Source organism: Drosophila montana, unplaced genomic scaffold, assembly GCF_035044405.1.
Source record: "Drosophila montana isolate Dmon_TW-CO22-7 unplaced genomic scaffold, ASM3504440v1 contig_1624_1, whole genome shotgun sequence".
NCBI lineage: Eukaryota > Metazoa > Arthropoda > Insecta > Diptera > Drosophilidae > Drosophila > Drosophila montana.
Window position 1 is genome coordinate 2684794 of NW_026996559.1, and position 24150 is coordinate 2708943.

The window sequence follows — 24150 nt, forward strand, 5'->3', positions numbered from 1 at the left end:
TTGACGTGTTCACACAGACGATAATGGGTAAATCGACTCAGCTTGTCTTTCTGATCAAAAATATATATGTGTATATTTTTTAGTGTCGGAGTTGCTTCCATTTGCCTGTTACATACATTTGCACAAAACGAAATCTAAACAAATTTGTAAAAAATCATTTACTGACCTACTCTGTGCTTCTTTTCTTTAAAAAAATAATAAATAAATAACAAATAATTTATTTTCAGAATGCGTCCATCAATTGGACTTTTTGTTGAGAACCATAATAAAATGCGAACGTAATTTTGATAAAAACTTAATTATTATTTATATATAGTTGAAATATATAATTTGTACTGATTGCAGACAATTAAATAAAATCGCGTATCATTGCTATAATGATAAGATATAGCTAATGTGCATACACATGATTCTTACATCCTTCTTATTTTAATCACGGTAAACATCTGGAGATCCTAGAAATTCTTGATAAATCTTTCATGGCATTATTTTCTTATCCTTCCGCTATTTTCGATAGATGCATTATACTCTGTTTTGTTCTTTACTCATTAATACAAGAAAATGACTATCGGATTAAGTTTAAACACGCGTCCAGTTCTGAAGTTAGATCTTCACAGAGCATGGTCCTGTTGCTGCAGGCATATATATGTAGGGCTGGCAACTCTGCCAGATAGAGATATCGATGAGAGCCTGTACCGGCCGATAAAATGTTAAACGTCTGTTGTGTAACAGAAGGGATGGTAACAGGAGCAAATAGGCAGCAGAGTTGGGTTCGAACTCCCGAAGTGGACGGACGTGCGTTAACTATAAGAACGGAATTATAACATTGTACCAAGGTAACCAACTTTATCAAGAGAATAAAACCGAATGTATCCAGATATTAAACCAACAGAATATAGCGCGAATCCAGAAAACCTATCCCCATATATATATACATATATATATTGGAGTCGGTATATCAGACACGTGCCATGATCATGATCGGTAGAAAATTGAACTTACTCACAAATTATTAATTTTCGGATTACCCAATTGCTCCTATTGGAGCACTCGATCGAAATTGAGTGCCTAGGATCAGAACATTATATATATTGCACATAAGTTCTTCAAATGTCTGTAATCGTATTCAATTTTCGGCACCCTGTAGATGTTGTTCTATAAGTGTTGCATGTTGTTTTTGTCTCGTCCGTTATCACCAACACAGCTGACAACTGAAATAATCGTGTGATGGGTATTTACATACATATACTCGGCCTCTGTTGTTTTTATACCTATTGAAAATGGGTAAAAAGGGTATATTGGCTTTGTGCGAATGTATGTAACAGGTAGAAACATGGATTCTCCGATCCTATAAAGTATAAATTTTCTTGCCGGGTCGATCTAACCTTGTCCGTGTGTCGTCTTAGAGCCCATCAACACTAGAGACTTGATACTTTAATCGTAGTTCCTCCAATAGCTCGTACAGTATACGTTTTTTTTATTCATCAATAACTTACGCCATTTCCATAGCTCGTATGTTTGTGTATGGCAGAAAACTAGAATGTTAGTGAAGGCAGCTCGTCGATGGGCTCTAGTATCTTCTAGTCGGGCACTTCCGAGTAGATAACGCTTACATGTAATTACTAATAATGATGGAAAATATTTGCCTCTCACTGTTTGCTAATGATATTGCCAGCGCTGACTGATTTTAGCCGCAAAATGAGATAGCGAACGTTGTCAAAAATTTCAAGTTGTAGTTTTTGTTTATTGGCAGCGTCAACTTTCGCGGATTTTTATAGGGATTCGCCCATTAACGCTAGATCTCAACATTATTTTAACTATACTACATTAACAGTGTGCTTTTTACAGTTACTGTTAAAAGCAATCAGGGTTGCCACTTATTAGAAATGTTTTAAAAATTCGTCGAAAAAGTATGATATTTTACTAGTACTTGAAATAGTAAGGAAGAAAATGTAGAAAAGGCATGTCGCATCTAAATTCCATGTATAATTGGGCGAATTTAAGCCAGAATTGCTGGTGGATTTGAACCAGCGATCTTCCGCTTGTAAGTCTGACGCTCATACTTCTTATCCCCGCAGGTTCATGATGTCTCAGTTGCGAAGCATTGGCTGCGATCTTGTTAAAGTTTTTTCAACTTTGACCACCGTTTCCCCACATTGAAGGTTGCATTTTCTAAACCCTGTCTTCGTGCTGATATTCGATCCAAATGAATGCTTGAGTTCTTATTTCAGCTTCTGTGTTCTGTTGATCCCCAATCAGTCAGTCTGGCCATACCCTTTCATATGTAGCTAGGAATATCGTTTTAAAATTTTAATTTTCAGCCGCATTTTATTTCTAGTTTGTCATTTTTGTTTCTTGCTTCGGAAAGTACGCATATGGCATTTAAATATTTACCTATCTGCACAAAATATTATTCAAAATCACTGCAAATTTATAAAAGTTTATTGAAATCCCTTGCAATAGAATATTTCAAGTAATCATTTCTATGCAACTAATATTCAACAGTTCTGTTAAGACAAAATGTATATACTGTGTCCAGCAGCATGTGTTGGAACTCAACTGTATTAGCTTAATAGCTATTGCTCAGTAAAGGAACAGTTTATCAATATTTAAAATCAAAATGTCTGTGTAAAATTCAACAGTTCTGTTAAGCAAAAATGTTAATACTATAGCCACATGTTTGTTTTGGAACTTAACAGTATAAGTTTAATGACAATAAAATATTTCGAGTAATATTTCTATGTAACTAACCTTTCACATTTATGTTATGAATTCAAATGTTAAAACTGTTTACATCTGTATGTTTTAGAACTTAACAGTACCAGCTTTATAGTTATTGCCCAGTAAAATGCCAGCAATACAATCTTTCAAGTCAACATTTCTATGTAATTAACATTTAACAGTTCTGTTATGCATGCAAATGTTAAAGCAGTATACATCTGTATGTTTTGGAACTTAACAGTGTTAGTTTAATAGTTTTTGCTCAGTTCCACCTAAAACTCTTGATAGCCGCAAATTTGACCATAAACCACAAATTTCTTTGATCAGACTTTGAGTGCGAAGAATTCTGGTTGTATACCGAGCATTTTCTGCACCTTGCTTCCATAAAAATAAATAGACATATGGAAGTTGGCCTGCCCTGCGGGGCCTTTGAGTACGCTAAGAGCATTTTTATTGGTCTGCTGCATTTTGCTTTCGCTCCAATAACAACCAAAAAAAAAAAAAATTGCATTTCGCAGCTGTAAAACATTGTGTTCGTCTGTAGCAGTTGCTGCTGAAAATATTATTATTATTATTACTACAACAGCAGTATCGGTGCTGTCTCTTTTGTTTACTCGTGGGAAACGGAAATTGTAAGAAATCTGTCGTCGTGTCGTTTCACTTTCTGCTTGCTGCCTTGCTAGCCACATCTTCGCCAGTTCCAATGTTTCATGTCAACACAGCGCACCGCGCTTTGCCCAATGCTGTTAACAATAAAGCCACAAGAAACACATGAGTCTCCATCAAAAATTTCAGCAGCGGCATTCAAAAGTCCATATAATTAAACGTTTATGGAATATAAATGACCTCCTTGCTAAATGTTTTTTCGCTTTCGATTTGTGGACATCAAAATTGGAAAACTTTAATGTGCGCTTAATATCTTGAACTACACGTCCCAAAGTATATTTTACATATATATTTGAAAATTAGTCCCTTGAATGAAGAATCAAATATTGGAATTATTGTGTTCTACACATTAGTGTGAAGCTTCAAGTCGAAAAATAAACTTTAGTTCATACAACCTTAGACCAGCATTTGTCATCCAAAGAGGCGTCCTACCGTTTCCCGCCAATTTTCCACAGTTGCGGGTGGAATTTCTAAAACTGCGATTGAATTAATCGTAAAATCCACCCCTTGGATCCTTGGAGATGAATTTGAATCAGAAATTTCACCTTTTACTTACCTTTGAACCGCAATTTTCATCTCAGAATGGCAACCAAAAAAAAATCACAATGGCTATTGGATATTTTTTCAAACTTTCGGATGGAATTACCCAAAACCACTTATTATGCACCTTTTTCCCATAAGGTAACTACAGTAAGAATCGCAGCTTCCTAGTTTCAGATTTTCATCAATCATTCATTAAGTTAGGATAGACAGACATGTATATATATATATATATACAGACATACATATATTCCTAACCAGTGAAAAGAACCGCATCCGTCTCTCTTCGGAACTGTTCTCTCAGTTGTGCGAGGCTAAAACTTAATCTAGATCTATTCATTGGGGCTTAGAAAGTTCGTATGATTCGAAACCGGTTTAGATCATGATAATATACAAAAATGAAAATTGGAACTAGTTCCGCATCAGACCGTAGACATACACAGCTTGGATCGGAACAACCGAAAATTGGTTGTCTTTAAAGTAATTTTAATTGACAAGTTTTTAATTAAACCGCGCACAATTTATCGGAAAATTTATGAACCCTAAACCCATTAAAAATCCGTCAATTTCTTCTTCTAGCTTCTTCTAGTGCCCGCACAGTCCGAGTTTATTTCAGATCATCGATAAAAAAATCGATTCAAATTGATATCGAAATACGTTTTTGTTCAACTCCAAATTTGATCAGCCCCTAAATTTCACTTAACTAAAATTAAATTAATAAATTCTTGCTTTAAATACCAATGATACCTTTGACTGATAAAATACTGAATATATCGGTTTGTCTTTTCCCTTTTCCGTAGCGTGTTTGCCATTTTATTTGGTTTGATTTGTTAACCTGACAATTTGTAATTTCTAACGACGCGTCGCCACATAATTTGCCTTAACTAAAAGTATGAAATATTTCATGGGGCAACGAATTGTCGATACGCTTTTATACTCAAACATTGCCAACTGGGTATGCAGGTTCTCGTATGGTTTATGTAGATTATAAATATTTCATTTTTGGATACCTCCCCTGATTACACCAATAATTTGCAAAAAACTCTTCAGTAGAGGTAGAACCTTGGACTTAAAATTTCATAAGGATCGGACTATAAACGACGCAGGGCAAAAGGAAGAAGAGGCTCAGCCGTTTTTTGTGTATGTATGTGTAGAGGGAAAGTAAAGTACCATCTATCGACAGCTTGGCATTGGGTACAGGGTATCTCCTGGTCTGTTACTTTCAACTAGAGCATTCTTACTTGCTTGAGAGTAAAGTTATGATGGGGAAGTGCATTGCGATGGACTTTGACATCGACTATGAAACGCGTCTTGGTTCGAATTTTGTTCAGTATGAGCAAACTTTTAAGTTTGATTGTTGGCATCCATTTAACCTGCTTTGTATAACACAAATGAACATTTATGTACATACTTATCAGTGTGTATGTGTGTGTGTGTGTGTGTGTGTATATGTTGACCACACATCAACGCAACCAACCCACGAAGTGGGAACTGAGCCATCGCAAAATGATTGTTGGTTGCTTTTCAAGGCAACAAAATGCGATGACTTCATCTGCTTTGACCATTTTCTTGTTTTCAGTCCACACAAACACATACATATGCATGTGATGTGTATGTATATATATATATATATACAATCTATATATATATATATATATATATATATGTGTGTGTGTGTGCTGCACACCCCCATGCCGCAGGAGGCGTTGGTGTTGGCTTTGGCTTTTGTCATGTGTGTGTGTCACTTGGTGCTAGGTTCAATCAACCAGGCCAACCGCAACAACCGCAACAACTACAACCACAATATGCAAAGTGTTGAGTAATCAACAATTGTTGTTGTTGTTGTTGTTGTTGTTCTTTGCGGTGCGCCTTCGGTCTGACCGCTTTTAATAAAGGCCGGAATATGGCCACGAACTTTGTCATAAATTGATTATTCGAAGCTTCCTCAAACACGCCCGCCCGCTCTCCCGCTCTCTCTCTCTCCTTTTCTCTCATTCTATCTCGCTCTCTGTCTATTGCCTTTCACTGGTGTCTTTTATGGCCATTGCGTTTCAGCCAGTGGGATATATGTACATATGTTAATGCCGGAAATGTTTATTTGGCTATTTGGCCAACTCTTATGGGCGCCCCTCCGACTGCTCTCTTCCTCAGCATTTATGGATTGACCCTATTTTTTTGGGTCAAACGCACAACCTGTTTGTTTTTAGTCTGTCTCTAAGGGTGCTGCCTTTATGGCTTTCAACTAGCTTATTAGCGGGCCATATGAGCGACTTTCCACAATTCATTTGACTATGTTTCCGATCACGTTCAATTGGGCCAATCACTTGGCGGAGAAGACGGTCGTCCAGAGCTGGGTCTTGATACACTCCAGACATCACATCATAAATGATTTATGGCCGTTAAGATGCTGAGCCATCAAAGCAGCTTTTCGACCTTTCTAAAAAGCTGTTCGTTAGCTTTTCAAATGCGAGGGCTAAAGAACCATCTGTGCAAAATTTCTGCTCTGCAGAAACAAATCAATTACAAGCAAGTGTAACAAATCATAAAGTTAAAAAAAAATAAAAATATTTTTTCTGTTGTACACTGAGAAAAACGACTAGATACATCATAATTTGTTGTATTATAGAATATACTACATGAATACGGTTTCAAGTTTTTAAATATATCTTTAGTTTAGAGCTTTGATAGTTGTAGAAAATAAAGATATTCCGACATTAGCACTCTAAGATTAACGGCTAAGAATACTCTAGTCGGGAGTGCTCAACTAGGAGATATCCTGAAACTTCTACCAACGCAAAATACTCAATGTGTTCAGGATATGCAAATTTGAAGCTTTATCAAAAAATGACATGCGCAGATAAAGAAGCAGCACAGCCGCAGCAACTGTATGTGCCAGTATATGTGTCCTTTGTCCTTATATGGGTATGCAGGGTATCCCTAGACTCCCAACTAGAGTATTGTATCGTTTGGATTTGAAACAGCAATTGACACCACGCTCACAAAGGGCAAGATTAAAAAACTATTGGTTAAAAAAGTACATACATTTTTAAAATTTGTGGTGCCCGATTCTTAAAGGAAGTCATGAGTAGTCTATTGAACTACTCATTGAATTGAAGATTCTAGCGCTTAGAATGTGCGATATCTGGCCAAGAGAATCAACGAATCAGAATCAGCAATCGACGCATTTATATATACGGACGGACAGACAGACGGACATGGCTAGATCAGCTCGGCAATTGATGCTGGACAAGATTATATATACATAATGGGGTCAGAGATGCCTCCTTCTGCCTGTTACATACGTTTGCACAGCAACAATTTACCCCTTTTAACCCACTTTCAAAAATATTAGAAAAATAAGTAAATTATAGAAATTTAATACTTTGTTTGAAAGAATTCGTAGATAGGTAACATATTTCAGACGATTTCCCGCAGGAAAAAGGGAAAACTCTGAGGAAAGTTGGGTTACAGTCAAGAGTTTTTTGTTTTTTATTTCGAGCTACGCTCAGAAACTAGTTGCGAGTCAAATGAAAAGTAAATTTATTGACTAGTCATTGACTTAGGTAGAAAATCATTTTCTCAATTTCTCTGCGAATGATTGATTTCCATAAAGCTTAGTAAAATGACAACAACATAAATTGTGCTCATTATATGAACACATCTAAAAAAAAACATTTAGTTTGCCTTTTATGCTGTTTATATTGGTTTTTATTTTCCCCATTTTCCGACAATAAACATGCCTGAGGTATCTAAATGCTGTTTCAAATCTCTCAATTCCGATTTCAATTAGTTTCTTTTTTGTTGATATGACGCTCGATAAAGTAAACAAAATTCTTTCCACAACTAGACACATGATACTGAACTGTCTGTCGCGACAAACTTGTCTTTTTCAAACAAAGTCCAACAACATAAATGCATTAATAACAAAATGCAACTGTTTTGTTCTACGTTGAAACTTTTGGGTCATTCCGTCATTAACTGCCTCTACGAGTTTATGTTCTTTAAATATATGACAACAAGTTTTGACGGAAGGCAGGAAAAACTTTAGTTTTTAAGAAACTACAAATATGTATAAAAATTAGAAGAACGAACGAACAGATCCACACGAATATGGTAATAAATAATTATACTTAACACCCGGTTTCGTTTAATTAGAACACTATCTGTATTCAAAACGAACAAGTTGGAATATCTCCGGCAGAGTTAATACCCTTGTAGACATTTGCCTTTCGGCAGACATGCAGACATGAGAGTGATAGACAGATAGTAAAGCTCGTAAATGCTGAGTTTGATGAAAATATTTTGGAAAACAGAATTATTTCCTAATGCAGCTGTATGATATAGGACTCCGATGTTGATAAGATTTTGCACAAATGTAGGGAGCATAGTGAAACTTAGACATGCCGAATTGGTTCAAGATACCTTGATAAAAAACCAGTAAGTATGCTCTAGTCGGGAGTGCCTAACTAGGGGATACCCTAAAACAACTTCCAGCAAAACCGAATGTGGCTCGCGCTCGTTTGCTTTCGGATTAAAAAACTCTTCGACCGATCGTTCCTATGGCAGCTATATGATATAGTGATCCGATCCGACCGGTTCCGACATATGTCGTAAAGTTTCAAGACGGTAGTTTTAAAACTGAGAGACTAGTTTGCAAAGAAACAGACAGACGGACGTACATTAGGACATGGCTATATCAACTCGGCTGTTGTTACTTATATATAATATACTTATATACTTTATAAAGTCGGGGACATCTCCTTCTAAGCATTGCGCATTTCATCACGAAATTATGATACCCATTGTTTCGTTAATAGAAAATGGACTTCTTTTGCATGGGGTATGCCCCAGGGTACACGTACAAGACATACCTTGGCTTTATAGTCTTATAGTCGCTTTTAATTCTCAAGTGGTTAAAGCGAAAATCAAGAGTCGGTAGCTAAGTCTGCTGATGATAGAACCGGAAGGTTCTGGATCTGCTTACATGGACGTTTATGCCTTGTTGTTGTTGGTCTTTATGATCAACACTTATCTCGAGGCCTTCAGCTTAAAATTGATATAATGACTTTAAGATCATGTTTTTAAATACTCTACTTTAATTAATCAATAAATGATAGCTTTGGGATGTGCATATCTCTATGCTATTAGCAGTTAATTACATTATTATATTAAATATATATAGACAGATTTTGTCCGCTCGAAGTCGAGTCATATTTGAGAAATCGACTAACTGTTATTATAGGCCATAGGAAATTATTCTGTTTTTCACGATATTTTAAAATGCTCACATAGCTGCAGAACTGTAAGGCAAATGTGAACAAGGGTATTTAATATTCGGTGTGCCGAAGATATCTTTACATTCGGCATAAGCACACATCAGCACATAAACGGAAATGAAGGAATTTGACCGATAAGTTTCTATGTTGACTATAAAATGTTATGACTTTTATCAAAGATTATACTTTAATATTAATAAAGTATATAAATAAATGTCTATTTTCAGTTTCACCGATAAACTTATCTTAAAAAGTGTTACCGGCTCAGTTCTTATCAAATAAATTATTGGGTCAATTTATTGAATATTTAGTATGGACAGTTAAAAAAGCGACTTAGGCTTAAGAACGTTATAACCTTTAAGCTTCTGAAATAAAATGAATTATATTATAATTTACAATTCTCTCCAACAATTGAATATTCTACAAATGTTCCCATAGCAGCTGCTTGTTATAGTAGTAATAGATATTGATAGATTTGCGTTAAAACTGTTGGAATAACAATAAAGCCAAGAAAACCAAGAGTCCAGCTGGTTAATGGAATGGATCCGAAAAGCGAAATACAGAAATCAAATACCAAGTTTGGTGTCTGTAGCTCTGTAGCTCTCTGGCTAGTAAAGAGAGTGCAAACTCTGCTCAAACGAAATGTCCGTCTAAAGAAGAGGGAATGAAGGTGCCCAAATTTGTAAATGTTTTGTTATTAATACGAGGTGAACGAATTGTCATGCAGGGCAGAATCATTTTGTAAATGAATAAAAAGTTAACGTATGTATTAAGTTTTTAATTAACACCCTTAAATATTGTTTCAAGATATGATATATAAGAGATGGTGTTATATAAAAAGTTAAGTAAATATATTCAAGCTTTAAGCTGTTGTGAAATTTGAGCATTTCGTTAGTGAAATTCGATTATTTAGAAGACTTGAAAGCAGCTGTTTGCTTTAATGGGCGATGTTCAGTTGCTGTCAGCTGAGTTTTCTCCCAACATTTAGGATTAACGTTTAACGAGCTTAATTGATTTCAATCGATTTTTAATTATGGCCTTTCTATTGCCTTTTGTGCACTTTAATTGCAGCTAAAGTGCCTTGGGTGAAATATGCAACGATGTGACCCAAACCGGAAGAAGCCGACAGCAGCAGCAGCAGTAGTAGTAGCGGACAGCAGTAGCAGTATCAGTAGCAGAAGCAGAAAGCAGCGAGAGCTCAACGTGAAGGCAACATACGCATTAGCGGAGACAACAACCAACTGTACAACCAATTGCTGAACCAAACAAACAATACAAAACGCCGAGAGCGAGTAGACTGAGCAACGAGTGGGCAAAGAGAAGAACGAGTACGAATACGAGTACAACAACGAGAACGAGTTCAAGAGCGAGAACGATAACGAGAACAAAAGCGAAAGCGAAAGCGAGAGCGAGAGAACAAAGATCAACGGCATGCCCAGCACGGGAGGCAGTGCGGCCGGCGTCGGAGTTGGCGCACTGATCAACAGTGCCGGGAGCAGCGCCAGCATGGGCATTGGTGTGGGCGGCGGTGGTGGCGGCGGCAGCGGCGCAGCGAGTGCTGGCAGCAGCGCTGTGGCTGCAGCCTCCGCTGGCACATTGATAGCCCAGAGTACGGCGGGCACCAGTGCCGCCAGTGGCACCATCACCTGGGATAACAATGGCACCCTGCGCTCGATTAATCCCGGAGACTGGTCGATCGAACAGTGCCTCATTTGGCAGCAGCCGCATCATCTATACTTTCAGCTGGGCTGGGCCTTTCTCTTTCTGGCCTTTTTGGCGCCGCACGGTCCGTTTGGTTCGCTTTGGATGCGCGCCACCCTGCTCATTGGGTGCATCATGATGGGCATGTACGGCTACCTGATTGAGTGCACTCCGGATGTGGTGCTCTGGTCCGGGCTTGGCATTGGCATCAACTTTATCTATCTCATTGTGGTGCTCTGCCGGCTGCGTCCAGTGCGTTTCGATCAGGAAATTGAAGCGGTAAGTGAACACTCAATCGGCTTACACACTACTTACCAACACTGGAAAATGATTAATGGAGTTATCGATACCATATACAGTTGATCCTCGATTATCTGTGATACTCGAAAGCGATATCATTGCTGATAATCGAAAAATCCGATAAATATTCCAAATATTAATTTTAATAATATTCAAAAAAATAATTAAACAAGTTCCGGATAATCGAGAATTAAACTATATGTACACCCCGCATATATTCGGTGATTTTTTCTGTGATTCATTTCTGATTCGATTGATTCAAAGAAAGCCTAAGTTAGCTATAAACCAAAACTTTGTTTTGATACATTGTCAGAACGTATCAGTTGGACGCAACCGACTGTGCAATACTCTCTGGTTGCACACTTGGTTGTTACTCTAAGACTGTAATTACAGAGCAGCGACTTTCAAACTGGCGAATGTGGTCGTGGTCGTTGTCTTTTTGTCAAGGATGTTAAATTTGGGGATTTCAGCTCTCAAGTTGTGGAATATGTATATTATCTCGGTTTGCTCGCTTCCAGTGGGGGTGGAACACAGGTTCTTGCCCCAATATTGAGTCGGAGTATAATGTAGTTCGTATTTGCATTGCTTGGTCCAGATATTTAAAAATAGGCTCGATTCCAGATAGATTTTCGAAGACATTCCTGCTCTAGTCAAGCCCGTTAGAATAAGATAGTTAGAAAAACAAAGTTTGTTCATAGTGAGCTATATTTGCAGGGTATCGCATTGACACTAAGGTAAACGGTAAATTTTGCATTGCTTTTCCAGCTGCTTAAAGTCTGTGTTCTAATTCGCAACCGATTTAAGCAAATGTTGAATATACCCTAAAATTATAATCAGTTTTATTTTTATCTTTTGCTTTGCTCAAATTAAAAGACTTTTTTTTTTTTTTTTTGTAATAATACATTGTATTTATTATTGTTTTTTTTTTTTTGTTTTTTTATTTCATATTTTTGTTTGCTTTGAATTTTTTTATTTTCTCAGTTTCAGTTGCGAAAACAAATGCACATAACCTTAACAAATAAATAATTTCGATAATTTATGATTAGAAAAAAAAATTGGGTTGAAAAAAAAAATGTTTCATTACTAAATGCTATTAATTAACAATTGTGTGTAAATTATTGGCTACGCGGCTAAACTACAAAATGTGTATGTGTGTTTAAGTGTGTTTGTGCGTGAGTGTGTGATTGTTTATTTGTGTGTATGTGTTGTGATTGGGAAATGGGCTGGGGTCTTGAGTTATAGGCGGGGTGAGTCTTATCACAGGTTTTTCAAAACAATTTGAAAATGTTGCACAAATGATTTTATGCTATTTCTGAGCTCGATATTTCGTTTAGCTAGTTTATTGTGGTATATGCATGGGATAATTGTTATTGATGTGGTTATTATAAATATATTGTCTAATAAACTACGCGAATATAGTTAATAATTTAATTTGAGACAATCATTGACAGTAAAATACAATATCAACTTTTATATGCGTGTATGTGTGTGCGTGCGTGTGTGTGATGTCATGGTGACTTAATTGCGCTACAAATTAAATTTATAAATTCTTTTTGCATGAGGGAGAAAACAAAAACCCGTGGCAGCCTTTCAGGCGCTGCCCGAAAATGTGAGCGCTGCTGCTGCTGCGGCTGCGGCCTTTGCCTGGGCCTCCCAGTGGTTCGCGTCTTAGCTAATTCTTATTTTCAATGCCAGAAAATACAACTGCAGACATGTGGCCATGAGTACAATCATATTGCCAATGGCAATGGTCATGTGTATGCGCCGGAATGCCTTATGTATGCGCTGATAATGCGGACACTCGACCAGATCACCCTGGACCAGACTGCCCACCTCCTGGCCACTGCCGATGGCGCCCTCGATCCTATACTTCTCGTGCATCAGTCGAAGCATGGGCGGTGCCAGATATAAACGCACCACCACCTCGATGGCAGCGGTCAGTGCCAGTGTGCCCATCTGCACACCCGCCGCCGTTGTCCACCCGCTCAGAAAGTATTTGACATAAATGATCAGCATGCTGATGCTCAGCATTGCATTCAGCGCAAAATACTTGGGGAACAGAATCTGCTGGCATTGGCCGAAGGTGTGACGCGGCAGCGAGAAATACAGCGAAAGGCCTGTAATAGACAAGAAGAAAAGAAGAAGAAAGATAAGTAACGAATGGTGCGTGTGTGGGCGGGCTTTATGGATAATGCCTACGATTTGGTTGACATTCAGTTAGACATTGACATGGACACATTTGATGATTGATGAAGATGGCGAACGATAGTTGCAGCAATAGCAGCAGCAGCAGCAGCAGCAGCAGTAGCAGTAGCAGCAGCAGCAGCGGCAGCGACGCTGATTATGCATTGGAAACTTACCCGAGACAAAGGTCATCCAGATTTGTGAGCCAAAGTGTGTGGCGAATGCGCCCAGATATGCCAGCGTTGCCAGTGTGCTGCCAACCATTGGAGTGGCAGCTGCGGCGGCAGCGGCGGCGGCCTGCGTCGTTGTTGTTGTTGTGTGTATCGCTGCTGTTGCCAACTGGCTGCTGTGCATCGTCGTTGTTGTCGTTCTGAGATCGGGTCCAACGGTCAGTAGCACAAAGGATAATATTAAAATGGCCATCAAATGCGCTGGCTGCGTGGTACGCGTCAGGATACTAAAAAATAGACATAGAGAGAGCGAGAGAGATTTAGAGTTAGAAAGCTGTTAACTAAGCTGTTGCTGTAATGTTAAACTGAGTGTTAGGGCATGCATCTTACAATGTAAAACTAATACATCGTTACCCTTTTTATGGGCTTTTAAATGTGTGATACAAATGCATATATTAACTCGTACACGTGCCGCCCCACCTCCCTTTTTTAGCCGCGATTAGATTTGCTTCGAACTTTTGCACTTGCCAATATTTATAGCACGGCCCTCCCGCTGCCCCCTTAGATAGGCAGCGTCGACGACAGCAATAGCAACAGCAACAGCAGCACCAGCAGAAGCAGCAGTAGCAGCAATAATGAGCGCTTATCTAACATCGAGTGGTTTGCACTGAGAGCGCGACGGTCGACGCGTTGCTCGAACATTGTACTTGCGGTTGCTGCTTACGCATTTGCTGCGTTGCGTTGCGTCTGCTGCGCTGCGCTGCTGTTGCGTTTCGTCTGTTTTACGATTTTTTTTGCATACGCTTTGTGATTTGGTTTGTCGTATTGGCATAGATCATATGTAGAGTATGTATGTGACGTTTAACGACGTCGCTGCTGCTGGTGCTGCTTTGTCGATCGGTAGACATTGCGGCGAATAGAGTCGAAAGTGGCGTACGTGCTAAAAAGCATGCAACCAAATATTGTACATATACATATATGTATTTTCGTATTTTGCCATTTGCACAACAATAATTGGAGCGACAATGGTCACTAAATTTAATACAACAAATTTGCAAACTACAGACACACGCGCATACGTAGATACGTGCATGTGTGTGCTAGCACTTGCATATGTTAAACGACTGTGGGAGAAGCTCAGCCAGATAATTTAACACTTGTCGCTGCTTGGCACATTGCTGCTGCGCACAGGTTCAATCGAAGCTGAGAGCGAAATCGTAAATCAGCTGTTCAATTGAACAGCTGCTCTCCAAGCTGACAATGCGATGCCGTCGATTACGATAAGCCGTCAAACCCAGAGAGCTGACTCAGTAAATTAACAGTGTCGCCAACGTTGCCAACCGCCAGGCACTGACTGCAGCGCCGACGTCGACGTCGCCTGTGACGTCGACATAGCGGCTCGCACTTTGCACCCCGTGGGCAGGAATTCTGTTGATATGGTAGAGATACGACGTCATTAGGCTTTTTTTTTTTTTAACTGGAAAGCGCCCGATAACGGCATAATAGTCCCCTGCGAATGGGTCACCCACAGAATTTTTCGTTGAGTCACAGTTATGGTCAAGGCCTTAATTATTATTTATAAATAAAGTGTGATAAGAAAATATCGTCAGTTTTTTTGGCTACCTGTATCTGAATTTGCAAATATATATGTGTATCAGGGGGCGTTACACGCAGGATGAATCATTTTGCAAAGCTGCGTAGCATTCTGAGACTGTGCTAACGTTTCATTTAAAAAACAAGAAATAAATAAACAAAAAGCTGTTAATTTCAAAGCAGTTTTCATGCGCCGTGATAAAGATTTCATCAGAAATTCTGATAACACATGACGAGCCCAAGAGCCACTCCCCCCACCGTTAACCTCAAGAGATATACCACTTGAGAGAAGCTTTCTGGCCAACGATGCAAGCACGTGCAGCGCGAAGTGCGAGCTTTTAAAAAGCTACAAGTTCATTTCTAGTGGCTTTTATATACTGCCCTTCGCTCCTGTTGTCACACCCATTGGCTGTTTTCATAATATACGACAGCAGACAGTAGAAAAAATGTAAACGCGAAATTAAACTGAAAACACCCGAGAACGACGACAAGGTGCAGAAAGAGAGGCGTGTGTGTGTGTGAAATAATCGAATGGGCGTAATCTTCATTCGCGTGATTGACATGATCGAGCGCCGTGATAATGCCACTGATAAGCGGCCCATTTGTCGTCTGTATCTCTTCGGTATACATATGTATGTACATATATTATGTCACATGATGAAATGAGCATAAAGAAGATTTAAATGAGACTCACGTGTACAGGCGGGTGCCATGCAGCTGTGCGATCAGGCAATGGCAACGTTCAGCGAATTTGCGTGTCATTTGAGTGCCAATTGCCAGAGCATCATCCATCGATGGCTCCATGGAGCTGAGTTTGCGCTGTTGTTGGGCTGTTAATGCAGCTGGTGTTGTTGCTGTTGTTGTTGTTGTTGCTGGTACTGTTGTCATGGGGCTGCTGTGCGGAGAGTTTACAGCATCCGGCTGCTGCTGCTGCTCCTCTTGCTGCTGTTCTTGCATTTTACGAAAACGTCCACAGAATTTTGGAATACTAAACATGTCGCTTTTACTGTTTTTTAAGACTGTTACAGAAGCTCCTTCTTCAGTTTTAGCTGCGGTCACTTCTGCTACTGCAATTGTCTCAGTATCCATTTCCGTTTCTATCAGCTTTTGCTGCACAGAACGTTTAGGCTTGATATCAACGTCAGTGCCGCTGTCGCTGTTACTGCTGCTGCTGCTGCTGCCGCTGTTGCTGAAGTCCTCGACATCGCTGTTATTTTGTGATTGGTCCTGCTGTTGTTGCCTCTCCTTGCGCTGCTGTTTTTCGCGCTTGCGCATCGTGTATTTTACGCTCCTGACGGCTTTCTGGGGCAGACCGAAGGCCATGTACCTTTCGATCTGTTCACTTTCAATGCCCGAATTGTGGCACATGTTTGCATTTGTATGTTCTGCTTAACGGTTCTTTACACTTCTTTTCACTGTTACTGTTACTGTTACTGTTTCTGTTACTGTTTCTGTTACAATTTCGATTGCTTTTGCTATTTACTCGATTTTGCTTGCACTTGAAAAAAAATTACAATTTTTTATCTGCAAATTTTGATGACTTTTGGGGGATTTTTCTTTTGGTTTCGTTGTAGTTGTTGTTGTTGGGTTAGTTAATTAGTAAATTTCTGCTTGTTGTTTTGTGTATTTCAAATTATTTGATTAAGTGCGCGCGCGCTGCTTGCAATGGGGCGGGTAGGGTGTGGGGCTGGTGCTGTTAGCTGCTGCTGCGAAGTCTACGCGACGAGTTAATATGTGCGATTGAATGGCCAGCCAGCAACGGAATCCGCTTTTATATAGCGTCTGTACATGTGAGTGTGAGCTTCAGTTCTTGGACGTCGCGACAAGCAGCGCGCTCTCTTCAGCTTCAGCTTCGGTGAATACCAACGACGGCGGCAGCGACGTCGACGCTCCCACGCACGCATCGTGCACTTGATCCACATTGCTGTAATGCTCAGCTGGTGGGCGGGGCAGGGACAGGGGCAGTGCCTGGCAGACAGCTGTTGATCGTGCCAGTCCGTGATGCAAAAATTTGTACCCAAACGGAATAAGCCCTGGCACTCAACAGGCTAGACAGAGAGAGTGAGCGAGAGAGCGACAGCGAGAGCAAGCTTAAGAGAGCGAGCACCTGTTGCACATGCGCTCTTAAATGTCAGCTAAAGAGCAGGCAATTAAATGCTCCTTGTCACGCTGCGCTGTGTTATGTGCGCTTTTATGGCCAACCTGCCCCTGGGCCTGAGCCCAAGATCCGCTGTGGGGATGCGTACGTGCCATACACCTAACCATACTTATGTGACTGCCAAATGGGCGTCGTTCTCGGTTTTCTATTGCTAATGCGTGCCACATGTGCATAGTTTCAGCCAGCGGGTAGAATGGGGGTGGGCGGCTGTTTCTGTGTGTATGTGCGTGTGTGCGTGTGTGCGTGTGTGGAGGTGGGCGCCTGACATAGCTTAAGCCACACATGTCTAGAAAATGTCGTTCCCACTGTTTACATTGTTGCCAGCTGCGACAGCCCTTGTCGCCCTTTCTTCCCATCGAACACAACAAAAAAAAAAAAGAGCAATCAAAATTCTTTTGACGCTCTTCCTTTGACGTCATTCGGCTAAAAGCCAAATATCCGCGGGATTTGGAAGTCACCGGTCTCTGGCTAAGCAGCGGTGACAATGTCGATGAGTAAGTGATCTGTTTTGGATAAATGTCAACGTACATTCGAAGCACCGATAACCGATTTGATTTGTTTTATATGATCAAAGGTCGATCACTGCCATCTTCTATCTAAAGCAGGTGATCACTGGGAACAACGATCACAAGTATTATTATAATAAAAATTGAACTTGAGCATACATTTTTTGCTGAATATTAACCGTTCCGATTACCGATCGACTAGTGGAATAATTTTAATCATCCTGTTACACCAATCACTAGACGCGGGTCGAGGTCAGTTGCAGCTTACTGATCGTGCTAGGATAATTGTTATTTACTAAAGTGATCTTGCCTTTTGCTAAGTGATTTTCCGTTTTCGACTTCATTCATTATTTTGCTGGCACACAGCAACCACGTGATAGTCTGTGAACGTGTGCCTCATGCCAAGGAGATGCCGAGCCGACATATTAATTATCATGGATCGCTTTCTATATATGTATGTGATAGAATACATACACACACACACACCGCAGTCAACTGTCGCCAGCGAAAACAAATTTGCTCATCTTGATGCGCGGTCGATAGCCGCATTTGGTGGTAAGGATTGTCGTCGGTAGGGGTAAGGGATAAGGGGAGGGGGGGGGTAATGGGAAGGGAGGCGGCATTAATGGAGGATCCACGTTGATCGACGCATTCATGAATGGCTACCAAACTGCTCATTATCTATTTGCGGCAAGTTCCGTTCCAGCCGATTCTCCAACCGATCAACCTGATCCGTTCGATCCACAACAACAACGAACAACAACGAGCAACAACAACAACGACAACAACGACACCCAGTCGGACATCCAAAATGTAAGCAGTCCATTAGGCTAGCGTTTATAGCCCTCCAGAAGCGTCATTTCGCATACAAACTTGTCATTAGTGGACTGTTATGGATTCTATGTACATATATGTACATATATGAACATATATCTATGACATATTGACTTGCCGATTCTTGTACATTTTGGGGATTCGGTTGTTTTTTTTTTTTATTCGTTTTCTTTTTCTTTTTCGGCGCCTCATCATTAATGGCGTTTGGCATTGCATGTTTAAAATTTCGCTTGATTTTTTTGCCTACTCATCGTTAGCCTGGAGATTTTGAGGCCTCGGAAATTTTTGGGAAACTTTGTGTTCTTGGGTGGTGTTGGGCGCCCATGGGGCAAAAGTCTTTGAGCATGCAAGCCAAAGCGCAGAACCACCTGAATCAGAGCTAACAATAGCAACAATTGACCATGATTATTAAATTTAATCAAATGTTTGTCAAGTTTTTTCTTTTTTTATAGTCTGACCTTTAATCAACAAAATATTTTGCGTTTTTTTTTGCGATCTCTCTGTTTTTGCATGCTTGCCTCGCTGCTAGGTTTTACTGTGGCGAGGTGTGATGGGCGAGGGGGAGCGGCTTATGCATAATATTACGCATTTGCCGAGTGCCGAATGTCACGTAAGGCTGAAGAAATGGACCAAATGTGTTTTGATGGCCGCATAGTTGATCAGTTGATCAGTTGTCAAAAGAACCATGAACAATAATATAAGGTAAACAAATGAAATGAATTGAAAGCCAAATTAACTGACTCAAATGAACTATTTAATAATAATTTATCTGGCAACGCCAATTAAAAACTTGAATTATATCCTTGGATCACATTGATTGTTAATAAATGAAGAATTGCGTTTATATTAAAATCAAACGAAAACGGGAATGAAAAACATTATTATGTATATTGACTAATATATAAATAAGATTCAGCTTTGTCAGCTTGACCGACCATAAATGGTCAGTTTCGACCGACTTACCCAGATATGTATATGAAAAAGTCATTTTTTTATCGCTAGCTTTCGTTTTCGTTCCCTAATCCTTCTATTGCCGAATGATTCAGTTGGTTCAAGGTCTCTGACTTATCCACACCTACGTTAAATGTATAAATACGGTAGGTCTTTTGGGAGTTTCGTACAATCCAAAGGAAATTTCTAATCATTTATATTGATATCGATCATAGCGAAAAATTCAATTTCAATTTAATTACCTGCTAATTGTGTTATTGTTACCAACTGAATTATTGTCACTGAACTGCATGTTATTATTTTAACATTATGTTCGGCGTACATGCGTTTATCGATATTCGATAATAAAATCGATCTTACTAGTTCTCTTATTCTAGCTCACTAAACGTGAGCTTGCCTTTAAAGGGAAAAGCGAAAGAAAAGTCAATTTTAATCGGAACGTCCGTCATTCAATACTTTGACTTACGAAACAAGCTAGAAAACAAGACGACATTATTTTGATTAGTTAATTCCGTATTTTGGGGTCATTCGTGTGATTTTTTACAGTCAAAATTGGCCTACGTGAAGCTCAGGTCTGGTTCTGTGAATTTGAATGATGTTGCCTCGAAAATGCGGACGTGCAGCGTTTGCTTTTGCTTTCGCATCACATTTCCCGTTTGGACGTTTTGTTCTTGCAGGGATTTTTCTTTAATTTGTCCCCAAATAAAAAAAATACCTGACGCACACAGACCCCGCCTAGCCAGTCATAAGGTGTTTGCTGTTTGCGTCAGCAGCAGCATCTTCGTCAGGCACATCAGCTGTCTCTCTGCTCATGGCATTCTTCCAAATTGTTTCACATGCTTCTTCTGGTTTTGATCAGCTTTTTGGGGCTCGTTTGTTGTCCGATAGCGGCTGTCGCGCGCTTTCGCTCAATCATCATTGGTTGCTGAGGAGAGGGGGGTGTGTGTGTGTGTGTGGCTAACACAGCCCACGTGAGCTGTGGACGTGCCGCGCGACGTGAATCACATGGAAAAATTTGCCACAATTGTTAGCCAAATTGATTAGCGGTTAAAAAAAAAATAAAGAAATGTGCGACCCGCATTATGGTCAATGTTCTCTTCCTTTGTTTCTTGCCGTCTCTCACTCTCCTTCTTACGCTCTCTCTCACTTGCGCTACCCGCCTTCACTCTCTTCCTTTTGCCGTCAGTCGGCTTGTGCGTGTTTATCTGCATTTTGCGCGTCTCAGCATTATAATGCAACTGTTCTTCTTCTTCTTCTTGCTGTTGTTGTTATTATTGCTGCTGCTTCACAGATAAGCCGCCTTCGAGGGCTCAACAATGCACGTCTGCTGCCATCTCCGCTGCCGCTCATCTCCCCCTTCGCTTGCTCTTATCAGCGTTTGATTTAGCCTGTAAACAGCTGATTGTATGGCCACCTTGTTTACGAAATTGATCGACATTTTTGTTTACAGCTAGCAACATGCAAAAAAAAAAACAACAATAAAATTAAAGTAAAGACAAGTTAGAACGAGGCAGTCGTCTACAACCGACTGCGCAATACTCTCTACATAGTGTGTTTACCAATTAAATCAGTTGCAGAGTCTTATTGATGACTGCAGTGACTTTAAAACTGTGACCTTTGGAAGTATCGATGTTTGGAATTTTGTCAGGGCCGGGTGGGCGTGGCCGCGACACGGTTGACTCTATTCTTAGAGAAAGGCCAACAGTGATAAAATTGCAAATTGCAAAATTGATGAAACTGTGGGATATGGGCGTGGCCAAACAATTTGCTGCGGCTATGTACGAATATAGAGTGCAAGTATCAAAATCTGTGATTAAACCAATATACTTTTGCTTACTGTTTGCAATGAGTATATAAATAATTTAAGGTTTCTATGTGAGAGTACTTTATGCTTTTGCTCTTATTAAGGTCATAATTGTACTCAAATATACTACAAATAAGAGCAATAGATCTTTTGATTTTGGATGGAGCAAAGGGAGCTGTCAAAAAATCAATTAAGCAGGGCCGAAAACCAAAATACCAAACATGGTTCTCCTATTACGGTTAGTCTTTAAGTTCTACTCTGAAATGTGAGCTTGAATATCGATAATTATCGATTCTAATCGAATCTTCTGTATGAAAGTACCCAGTTTGGTGTTTCTAGCTTTCGGTTTTTTCGATTTCAAAAGTTTGATATTTCGATATTTATCGATATGTAGGTATGTAAACTCTCTAAAATCGAGAGACAGAGACAAAAAGACTGACTTGACTAAATCGATCGAGGTAGTCAAGAATATCTAATGTACTACATGGAGTCGGAAATGGCTTACGTGTATAATGTTCTTGTGTATCATTATTTGTTGGCAAGTTAAATGATTACAGGGTATACAAAGCAGTTAACAGGCCAAGAGACCAACAGGAAGTGCTGCCATTCGGTTGCTGGGCAATGGCGTCTTTCAGTGGTGTTCGGTGTACGGCGTGCAAAGCTCGTGGCAATATTTAATTACGACTGCTCTGCCAGCGCAGCTGCTGCTGCTGCTGCGCCGGCTGTTGCTGGTAATGCTATCGACAGTCGCTCTTAATGCAAAGAGAGTAAAGCACGATTCTCTTTGCTCGCTAACAGCTTATCAATACAGTAGCAACAGGTTCGGTTCAATGGCTCTTGGCTGGGCTGCTGCTGTAGTTGCTTCCATGGCACGATCACCAATATGGGCATATCTATGCATTGTGCAAGTGTGCTAGTGTGTGTGTGTATGTGTGCCTGTGTGTCTGTGTGCGAGTGTGGGTGTGGGTATACAATTCAGGCAGGTCAGTTCTAAAGCGCTCTCGAGTGTTGTAAAGAAAAAGAAAAAACTGTGCCACGATCACTATAGATCGGCGTATATGAAATATGTGACCTAGACAATATAGAAATGCTAAATGCGACATTTTGTCTGCAACTACAACTGTGGAGAGAGCGTCGAGTCGGCCAATAAAATATGAAAGTTATGGTAAACTGAAATAAGCCTGTTTATAATTTTTTGGGCCTTACACTAGATTCTTTTGGGAAATCAATTATTAAAACTAAAAAACTTTCCGCAGTCAGGCGGTCGCAATTGATCAATCCACATCAGCTGATATAAATATTTAAATATGTTATGCATGTGCTTCCAGGTCTTTAAATAGAACGATTATAATCGTAGACAAGCGTGCTAAAGTGATGATCAGCATGTAATAAGCAAAATCAATAAACTGTTGACACTATTTGGACCCTGCACTGATCTGACTTTGTGCTCATGCTTTAGCTTTATCTCTGTCATTGCTATACCCCTACATTGTGTAATGCATTGTTTTATACTCTGCTTGCAAAGCCTGTAATGGAGATTTTTAAGCTTGTGTCAACTTGCAAAAAAATAATAATAATAATAATTAATATAAACCTCAATTATAAAGCTTCGGCAATTCCTCATATACATATATTATATGTACTTGTGTTCAAAAAGCTGTTTGGGCAGCATTTCAAATGTATTATTACAACATGTATAGAGTATCTGTCAGTCGGGTGCGTTGTTCAACTGCAATGTTTGGACTGGTTCATTTTTCAACAATTGCCAAATGGCCGCTTTTTGTTTTGTGTCAAGCTGTGGGCAGCGCGTTTTTATTCTTTTGCTTTTTGTTTCAATTTGTTGCTTTCATTGAATTAAATTGCAAATTGACCGGCGCAACGGATTTGTTTTTGCTTATCTGCCAATTGCGTAGATAATCCCACGCAGCAACAGCCGCGTCGCCCCGCGCCGCGTCGCTCAGCAGTTCATCTTCATCAGCATCAGCCACAAAACTAATCTCATTGGACACACACACGTACGCATGGGCAGACGTAAGAGAGTGAGTGGAAGGGAGAGGGAAACAGATGCGCTTTGGTTTAACTGTTCCGTTCCGTTCCGGTTCGGTTCATTTTAGCTTGATCTCTTTTGCTAGTTACCTTTTGCTGCGCGCGAGCGCTTTACTCTTTACACTTGGAGAGCGTCGACGTCGACGTCGCCGTCGCGGCTTGAGTCGTGGCAGCCCCTCGTGGCCCCCACTGTCTGCTGCCTGAAGGCAGCGGGCGCTGGCGTACGTGACTTTAGCATCAGCGGCGATGTCCGCCGACGCCGTTGCTGCAGGCGCTGCTGTTGCAAATCTCGCGCCACATGCGGCAGCCAAGCCGGTCAGACACAGCAACAGCGGCAACAACAACAACAACAACGGCAGCATATAAACCTGCCCGGATTACAATTTGTCCGCCGTTGAGCTTAACTCTTGATTATTTTATTTATTTATTTATATGTGTTTGTATGCTGCTTTGCTTTGAAAAAAGAAGAAAAAAAGGGGAAAAGCAACAAGAGAAGCAACAGACGAAACGAAAGCTGAATTTTGTAACGTTGACTTGTGAATACACTAATCCAGCTAAATTCACTCAAGAGTTTTTTATATTTGTTGTGCTTTGAACTGTCAGATTAATTTAGATTATCTTTTATTATTAAACAGATAGGGATTCAAGAGGTTGTAATCTTTTCCATTATACTCCTGTTCATGTAAGAAATTTTAAAATG

The 24150-nt window shown here is 40.0% G+C and overlaps 2 protein-coding genes across 6 annotated transcripts in view; one reads left to right on the top strand and one right to left on the bottom strand.

The window, feature by feature from the left end:
* The window catches only part of bves, a 37166-nt gene that overhangs the window by 2618 nt on the left and 10398 nt on the right, over positions 1-24150 (top strand). For all 4 annotated transcript variants that reach the window (XM_064699559.1, XM_064699560.1, XM_064699557.1 and 1 more), the window contains one exon: positions 10275-11183. In XM_064699559.1, coding sequence (XP_064555629.1) covers positions 10635-11183 — 549 coding nt within the window. In that variant the 5' untranslated portion in view covers positions 10275-10634. The remainder of the gene's footprint in view (positions 1-10274; positions 11184-24150) is intronic.
* On the bottom strand, positions 12525-16894 carry LOC135440414 (uncharacterized). Of its 2 annotated transcripts, XM_064699554.1 has the most exons (3): positions 15846-16889; positions 13565-13845; positions 12525-13321 (listed from the first exon to the last, which is right to left on the bottom strand). In XM_064699554.1, the coding sequence occupies exons 1-3, from the start codon at positions 16517-16519 to the stop codon at positions 12873-12875; spliced, it is 1404 nt and encodes a 467-aa protein (XP_064555624.1). In that variant the 5' UTR covers positions 16520-16889; the 3' UTR covers positions 12525-12872. The 2 variants fall into 2 exon arrangements, with proteins under 2 accessions (XP_064555624.1, XP_064555625.1); XM_064699555.1 differs by lacking the exon at positions 13565-13845 and having other exon boundaries at positions 12925-13321; positions 15846-16894.